This window comes from Tupaia chinensis, unplaced genomic scaffold, assembly GCF_000334495.1.
Source record: "Tupaia chinensis unplaced genomic scaffold, TupChi_1.0 Scaffold139943_1, whole genome shotgun sequence".
NCBI lineage: Eukaryota > Metazoa > Chordata > Mammalia > Scandentia > Tupaiidae > Tupaia > Tupaia belangeri.
This window is the reverse complement of record NW_006199822.1, coordinates 2,373,798-2,382,462: the sequence shown is the minus strand read 5'-3', so window position 1 is coordinate 2,382,462 and position 8,665 is coordinate 2,373,798. Positions and strand designations below refer to the sequence as shown.

The following is an 8,665-nucleotide window of genomic DNA, read 5'->3' as shown; positions in this document are numbered from 1 at the left end:
AAAGAAAGGAAGGAAGGAAGGAAGGAAGGAAGGAAGGAAGGAAGGAAGGAAGGAAGAAAGAAAGAAAGAAAGAAAGAAAGAAAGAAAGAAAGAAAGAAAGAAAGAAAGAAAGAAAGAAAAAGGAATTGGAATTGGAATCCCGAACAGTTTGGAGGAATAGTCCTGGTTTACCATTCTTTCACAGATCAAAATTCAAAAGGCACAGAAGGGTCTTCAAAAGCTTCATGGAAAAATGTGTATGATGAAAAAACTATGCATGGATTTCAAACCTCTTTTGCACGAAAATAAACTTGCATTTTAATTTCAGTTTTTACAATCTTTCCGAAGTCCTCTCACATACCTAAACGTTTTTCTCCTACCCTTGTCTCAGATTCACGGTTCTTCTCCTCGGAGGCAGTGATATTATCCATTTCAACGTTTCAAAGAAATTCCACACATGTGTGTGCACGCATGTATACACACATGCTCCACCCTCTCCAAGTTTTATACAATGAAGTACTGGACAGTATTCCACCCCTTGAGGTTTTGACAGAACAACGTATACTGGACATCATTTCCCATTACACAGGAGGGCAGTGGTCAGAAAACTATGATGTGAAGGTCAAATCTAGCCTCTGCCTCTTGGAAATACTGTTTGATTGGAATCTAGCTATGCCCACTTGTTTAAATACTGCCCATGGCTGCTTTCTGCTGGACAGCTGGTTGAATAACTGCTACTAGGACCTTATGGCCCACAAAGTCAAAGATACTTACCATTTACTCTTTACAGGGAAAGCTTAGAATTCTAGCAAGAAGGGATTTCTCACTTTCTTTTTAAACAGTTGCATGATATTCCATTTAAAGGATGGATCAATTAATCTAATTGATCTAACAAGTAAACAATGGGCACTTACATTGTTTTCAAACTAGGCATATGCTATTTTGTATGTGTGTGAGTATAGTTACGCTGAAAATTTCCTTAATTTGCACTGCTGGCTCAAAGATTTGTGATTTGCATTAGTAGTGTCATATGTTTTATTAGAGAAGTGGAGAGTACTTGTTTTTCCCACACTCCTGAAAATGTAGATTTTTATCGTGCTTGTTTTCTTATTCCAATAAAGGGATGCGTTTAAAAGGATCCAATCTGTGTGTATCAGATGGTTTGCTATAAAACAAAGAAGCCCGGCCCAGCCTGAGTTGCAGCTTCCACTTAGAATTTCCAGATGTTTTTGTTGTTCCTAAGTATTAATTGCAGTGTCTAAGCCCCCATGTTCCTTTCTGAAATCTTTTTTGCAGGTTTGTATTTTGAAAAAATAAGAGTTCTAAGCAAGATTACTACTGATGAATGACTCTGGCTGGCCTTTTCTCCAATTTCATTTTTAATTCTCTCCACCCAATTTATGACAATTTTACATTCGATCGAAAGGAAAAAGGGCAACGGCACCCAGATGCAGCAGCCTTCAGTCCTTTTTCATTCCACACATATTTTCTTAAATAACATGTATTATATTAGGTCATCTGGAAAGTGATGACGTATTTTCCTATGCAAAATGACCCAATGACTCAACATATTCCGTATCTTCATTTAAATATTTTCCACAGACTTTGGTGGGGGATGGTCACTCTAAATGCTTTCATATTAGATTCAGTTGATAAACTTCCTTAAGTAGGCTTTGAGACAATTTGTTACCACAATTTTTAATGTTTTTAAGAAACACTATAATAAACATCTTAATACATATGAAATCTTTTTTTTTAAGAGAGATTTTTTTTCTTTTTTTTTTTTTCTTTTTTTTGCGAGATATTTTCACTAAAGGGTGCGTGCGCTTGCCAGACAGACAGAGAGAGACAGAGAGACAGAAAGCGAGAAATCACCCCCCAGGGGGGATGGTCATGCCGCAATCCCTTCTCCTCCATTCTCCTCTCGGGATCTTGGGCACGCACGCACACGCGCCCGACGTGAGTTTTAAGCTACCAGGTCCAGGACACGAACCGTGGTCGACTACGTGGGAGTCCAGCAACATAGCCATTACACTAACTGCTGGTTCCCAAGAGAGATTTTTTTCTATAGGGCACGTGTGCTCATCAGAGAGACAGAGAGACAGAAGGCGAGAAATCACCCCCCAGGGGGATGATCATGCTGCAATTCCTTCTCTTCCATTCTCCTCTGGGATTTTGGGCACACATGCATATGCACCCGGTGTAAGTTTTAAGCCACCAGGTCCAGGACTTGAACCACAGTCAACTATGTGGGAGTCCAGCTACATAACCATTATGCCATCTGCTGGTCCCGGAGTCTCTTTAAAAAAAAAATTAAACTGTATGATTTATAAAAGAAAAAAAGAAGTTGACCTCCTTAAGTGTATATGTGTATATCAATTGATGAATCAGTAAATCAACTAGTCACCCTGTTAATCTATCCAGTTTTCTATCTCTTGCCTTTTTCAAGCAAGAATTAAAGGTATCTACCTCTTTTTCTTTTCCTTTTTAAAGAGGTTTTTTGCCTTAGGGCACGAGTGCTCACTGGAGAGAGAGTGAGAGAGAGAGAGACAGTGAGAGGGAAAATGAGAAATCCCCCACCCCAGGGGGATGGCCATGCCACAATCCCTTCTCCTCCATTTTCCTCCTGGCATCTTGGGCACTCACACACATGCCTGACGCGAGTTTCACAGGGTCTGGGACTCGAACTGGAGTCTAGCATTGTAATCACTATGCCATCTGCTAATATATTGAGTTTATGAAAATGATCAGAAGGGATCTAGCAGAATCTAAAACTTTAGGGAAAAGAGCATTATCTTTCGGGGATAACATTTTACTTGTAGCTACTTTGATTTTTTTTTTTCTTTTGGAGAGGTTTTTGCTATAGAGCGTGTGCACTCGCCAGAAAGACAGAGAGAGACAGAGAGATAGAAAGTGAGAAATCACTCCCCAGGGGGGATGACCATGCCGCAATCCCTTCTTCTCCATTCTCCTCTCAGGATCTTGGGCACGCACGCACACGCGACTGGTGTGAGTTTAAGCCATGAGATCTGGAACTCGAACTGCAGTCAGCTGCATGGGAATCCAGCGACATAGCCATTTACGCTAACTGCTGGTCTCTATTTTGATGTTTTGAAATACACATTTTATTCCTGTGGCTGATAGATGAGTAAGTAGTTTAATCTTCCTGAAAGGACTTCTGTTGTTCATTGAAAATAAATAAAAAGAGTCTAGATGGGAACATAGTGGTAATGCAACTGGATCCACATCAGAAGGTCCCTGGGTTCATGTCCTGGAGCCTTCTTGTACATGCCTGGAACAAGGGCATACCCATGATCTGGACTGGCTGGAGTTGGGGGTGGATCGTGGCACGAAAACTCCAATTAGTGCCTATCTCTCTCATACAAGAAATACATGAGTAAAGAGAACCAAAACCAAAAACTTGCCCAAAACAACAACAAAACATTAGTTACTCCGAAAACAGGACAAGGGTGGGAGAAGTAGGGCAGGCACTTGCTGCTTTTTTATATATACTTGCTTTAACTAATTTTTAAAAAAAAAACATATAGCACCCTGAGAGGTGAGGAGGTAAAGGGCTGATGATCGCCTCCTTTTAAAACATTTCAGTCTGTGTTTCTCAAGAGCCTTTTAGCAAGTGATGTCAAAAAACAACAGTAAGTATTCCAAATCCAAGCCCCCCGTGTGCTGGGACTCCTGCTCTTCAGAATTAGAGTTTCCATTTTGGTAACCAGTGTGGTGAGCACTAATTATCTCTAGCCTTGTGTGAAATATATCCATGTGGTGACCATTTAGCCATGAGTCTATTAAACTGGCCTAGTCTTGGGCCCCGGTTCTGGCAGCCACCTGGCTTCGTCCACCATCATTACTGATTACCTGCTCGGCAGACTCGCTGTGCCAGGCACTGCAGGCAGCTGGGAAAGCACAAGAGACCCCAGAAGGAGGGGTCCTGCCTAGGACAGGGAAGAGGATTGCCCAGAGGCAGATGTTGGGGGAAGTCAGGCCTTGAGAGGAGAAGAGAAGCAGGAAAATCATTAAGAATACTCTCTCTTGGGGAGGGGATACTCCTGTTCGCTTTCTCTAGGCCAAAAGCAGGAAATGCCCAGAGCCCTACCAAGTAACCACTCACATGAATCAGGCACAAACCTGAAAAACCGGGGCTGGTGCTCCACACGGTTTTCTTCTAAGACCCGTCGCCTTTCTCTCTGTAGCTGTTCAATCCTCTGCTTATGTATTTCAGCTTCTTCTAAGTTCCCTTCTTCTAGAAACCTGAGACATTGAGGGGAAAAAAAAAAAAAAGAAGGAATATAAATTCTAAGAAAACATAGCAATCATGACCAGTGAGTTTACATGAGTCCAAGGCTAGGTACTCAAATCCTCTCTCATGAATAAGCCCTCCCCTCACTCTGAAAACAATAAATTGAGGAGGTTCAAGAAGTTATTATTTTATATATCGATGATATTGACAAGTTAAAAAATATATATAAATAAAAAGGAATTTGGGGCCAAGTTTCCCTTTCCTTCTTTTCTCCAATCTCACCCGTTCCCTGCCTCATGACATTCACCTTCACCCTCCCCAGCGAGTAAACCACTGTTAGTTTTCCGTGCTTCCTCCTAGAGATTCTTTATTCATATCGAAGGAAATAGAAATATAGGTTCTTCTCCCTTCCTCCCTTTTAAAAATATAAATGATAGCACACTGCAAGCTATCTATACTCTTTGATTTTTTTTGTTTTACTTTGTATCTTAGAACTCTTCCTAAGGTAATACATAGATACCTTTCTTTTCTTTTCTTTTTTCTGTTTGGTCAGAGGGTGCGCATGAACATGAGAGGGGAGAAAGAGAAAGAATCCCCCAATGACAGAGCCTGGCTCCTGCAATCTTTTTTTCTCCAATTCTTTATCCTGTCAGGATCTTGGACACACACATACATGTGCATGCTGGCATGATTTTTCAAGCTGCCAGGGGCCAAGCTGGGACTCAAAACCCAGTCAGCCATATGGGATCCTGCTTCTTCTGCATAGTACTTAACCAATGGACAATGGGCCTGGCCTGAAATCTTTTTATTTTTTAAATTTTTTATTATTATTATTTTTTTTTAGGTTTTTGCCATATGGCATGTGTGCTTGCTTGTGAGAAGGTGTGAGGGAAGAGAGAGACATAGAGAGGAAAATAAGAAATCATCCCCCAGGAGGATGGCTACACCACAATCCCCTCTCCTCCATTCTCCCGGGACTTTGGGCATGCATGGGTGCATGGTGTGATTCTCAAGCCCCTGGGTCTGGGATTTGAACTATGGCCGACCATGTGGGAGCCCAGACATCTTCATTTCTCAATAACTGTGAAATATCAGTTTCGTGGATATACTTTAAACACTTTTCTACTGACAGACCTTTGGGTCATTCCCAATGTTTTAATGTTACAACTCATGCTGCAATGAATGACCTTGTATATCCATCATTTTGCCCCTGGGTGAGCATATTTCAGAAGAGATTTCAAGAAATGAGATTGCTGGGAACCAGCAGTTAGTGTAATGGCTATGTCACTGGACTCCCACGTAGTTGACCACGGTTCGCGTCCTGGACCCGGTGGCTTAAAACTCACGCCGGGCATGTGTGCGTGCATGCCCAGATCCCGAGAGGAGAATGGAGGAGAAGGGATTGCGGCGTGACCATCCCTCCTGGGGGGTGATTTCTTGCTTTCTGTCTCTCTGTCTCTGTCTGTCTGGCAAGCGCGGCCCTAAAAGAAAAAATCTCGCAAAAAAAAAAAAAAAAAAAAAAGAAAAGAAAAGAAATGAAATGAAATTGCTGGGTTTGGGAGCTGGCAGGTGGCATGGTGGCTAAAGGCACTGAACTCCCATGTGGCCCACCACAGTTCAAATCCCAGACCTGGTGACTTACTTTCTCACTTTCCCTTCCTCTCTCTCTGTCTTTCTCTGATCAAATGAAAACATAATAACAATAATAATAATAATCAATGAAGTTAAATAAAATAACTCTTTAAAAATTAAATTGCTGGGTTAAAGGATGAATCTGTAGTTTATATATTAACAAACAGCCATTTACGGGGATTATGTAATTTACATTCCCATCAGCAATGTTATGAGTCCCCATTCTCTTATCACCTTGAAGTGTATCAGACTTTAGAATTTTGGCCAATCTGGTAGATTAAGAAATGTTCATCAATATAGTTTTAAAATTTTCCATCTTTCTTATTATGTGTGATGTCAAACATCTTTTCATAGGCTTAAGGGATATCTGCATTTCCTGTTTTCTAAACTTCATTTTCTTCATTTATTTTTAATGAGTTGATCTATTGCTTGATTTCTAGAACTGATTCATAACATGCATTATAAGCATAGATTTTTCAGTTTGTCGTTTATGTTCTTTTAGAATTTTTGCCAAGGGGCCTATCTATGTGTTTTCCAGAGAGCGAAAGAGAAATAACCCCCCGTGGAGCATGGTCATGCAGCAATCCCTTCTCCATCATTTCTCAGTCCTGGTGGGATTCTGGGCACAGGTGTGCATCACGTGTGCCTACCATGTTTCTCAAGCCACTGGGTCTGGGACACGTACTATGGGGTCAGCCCTGTGGGATCTGGCTGCCTTAACCACCAGGCCATGGAGCTGGCCCAATATGACCTTGTATAAAGAATTTTATGTCTCTCAGAGAAAGATCTTTCAAACATCTTTACCTTTGGTCTGGCCTAAATCGAGTATCGGTGGGTGGCAGTAAAGACCTGGACGATGAATCCAACTCATTTAATTCTAATGCAAACTGCGTGAAGCCATAGTATTGCTCAAAACCTTTTGGCATGGGATCTAAAAGAAAAACAAATCAATCATCCCTAACTTGCATTTTGTTTACATTACATTTTATTTATTTATTGTTATTATTTTGAAGTTTACTTCTTTTTGAAATATGGGTGGCAGTAAAGACCTGGACGATGAATCCAACTCATTTAATTCTAATGCAAACTGCGTGAAGCCATAGTATTGCTCAAAACCTTTTGGCATGGGATCTAAAAGAAAAACAAATCAATCATCCCTAACTTGCATTTTGTTTACATTACATTTTATTTATTTATTGTTATTATTTTGAAGTTTATTTCTTTTTGAAATATTTAATTAATTTTCATTCCCTGAGCATTGTCACAGTATACAAAATGTGATTTCCCATCGAGAATATACTGTACAGTGGTTTAATCATATGTTATTGTCAATTCCATTTCTAGTTTCATATATATATATATATAAACACACACACATATATATATATATTTCCTCCTATTTCTCACCCTCTGCCATTTCCCACCCTCCTTTCACACTATCTCAGGTGTCTACAGTTGTTTTCCATTCCTTCATTTCCCCCATATTTTACTGACTCCAAAATTTCTTAAATAATCTAACTACTTTCAATAGCAAGTTCAGCTGGTATATACATATCTGTGAATTCATGTCTGACTTTAGGCGTGAAACTCTGAACAGAATGAATATACTATAAAGTAGCACCTAGCTGATGCTATATAGCTTACTATAAATCAAAGAAATGCTAAGGAATTTTGCTTAAAATTTAAACCCAGGAAACAGGTTAGGATTTTCTTCAAATAGTAGGTATATGAACCTATTGGCAGCTCAAGACAGGACAAAAATCCTTACAACTGGAAAACAAAGCCTAGAAGAAAATCAGCAATGTTTTAGTCAAAAGTCATAAAATTCTATTTCACCAGTTAAGTCTCATGTACTTAATCTATCTTCTGCTGTGGTTAGATCTTCCCAAATAAATTCTGGGATATAATATTCAACTCCAGACTTGTTCCTAAATCACCTCCCCAGGGGGGATGGCCATGCTGTGATCCCCTCTCCTCCATTCTCAAGATCTTGGGCACACACACACATGCTCCCGACGTGAGGTTAAGCCGCTGGGTCTGGGACTCGAACTGTGGTAGACTACATGGGAGTCCAGTGACACAGTCATTACCCAACTGCTGGTCCCAGTTTTTGAAGTCTTATTTCTGTGTGTCTGTATTTAATTTTCCTGGTATAGTATTCCCTTGAGAACTTCTTGGATATCTGGTCTGGTGTTGGTAAATTCTTTTAGGTTTTGTTTATCTGAGAATATTCTTGTCTTTTCTTCCCATATGAAAGATAATCTTGCTGGGTACAGTATTCTTGGTTGAAACTGCTTTTGCCTTAACATTTTGAATATATTTTCCCACTCTTTCTTCGCTTGCATTGTTTCTGATGAGAGGTTCACTGTTAGCCTGATGGAATATCCTTTGTAAGTAACTTGATGTTCTCTCTTGCCAATCTTAGTTGTCTTTGTCTGTGGTTTGGTCAATCTGGCTATTATGTGTTTTGGACATCTTCTTGGGTTGATTCTATTTGGAGTCGTTTGTATTTCTTGGGACTGGATTTTTGAGTGCCTCTCTAGGATAGGAAAGTTTTCTTGCAATATTTCATGGAATAGATTATTAGTGCCCTTATGAGTCTCTTTGCCTTCTGGGACACCAATTATCTGGATGTTTGGATGTTTGATAATATCTAGTACTTTTTGTATATTATTCTCATTTTATTGGGCAATTTTCTCAGTCTTCATGGTGGAATTTTCTAGGCCAGTGATTCTATCTTCTACATCTGAGATTTGATTTTCTGTATGATCTAGTCTGCTTTTAATATTTTCAGGGGAG

General features: G+C 39.9%; 1 protein-coding gene across 5 annotated transcripts in view; it reads right to left on the bottom strand.

Moving 5' to 3' along the window:
• Positions 1-8,665, bottom strand: part of OSBPL3 (oxysterol binding protein like 3) — a 226,841-nt gene that overhangs the window by 7,309 nt on the left and 210,867 nt on the right. For 4 of the 5 annotated variants that reach the window (XM_027765935.1, XM_027765934.1, XM_027765938.1 and 1 more), the window contains 3 exons: positions 6,916-6,997; positions 6,671-6,715; positions 4,123-4,245 (listed from right to left, as the gene is read on the bottom strand). In XM_027765935.1, coding sequence (XP_027621736.1) covers positions 4,123-4,245; positions 6,671-6,715; positions 6,916-6,997 — 250 coding nt within the window. Of the gene's footprint in view, positions 1-4,122; positions 4,246-6,670; positions 6,798-6,915; positions 6,998-8,665 lie in introns of all 5 variants that reach the window. The other variant, XM_027765936.1, reaches the window with a different exon arrangement.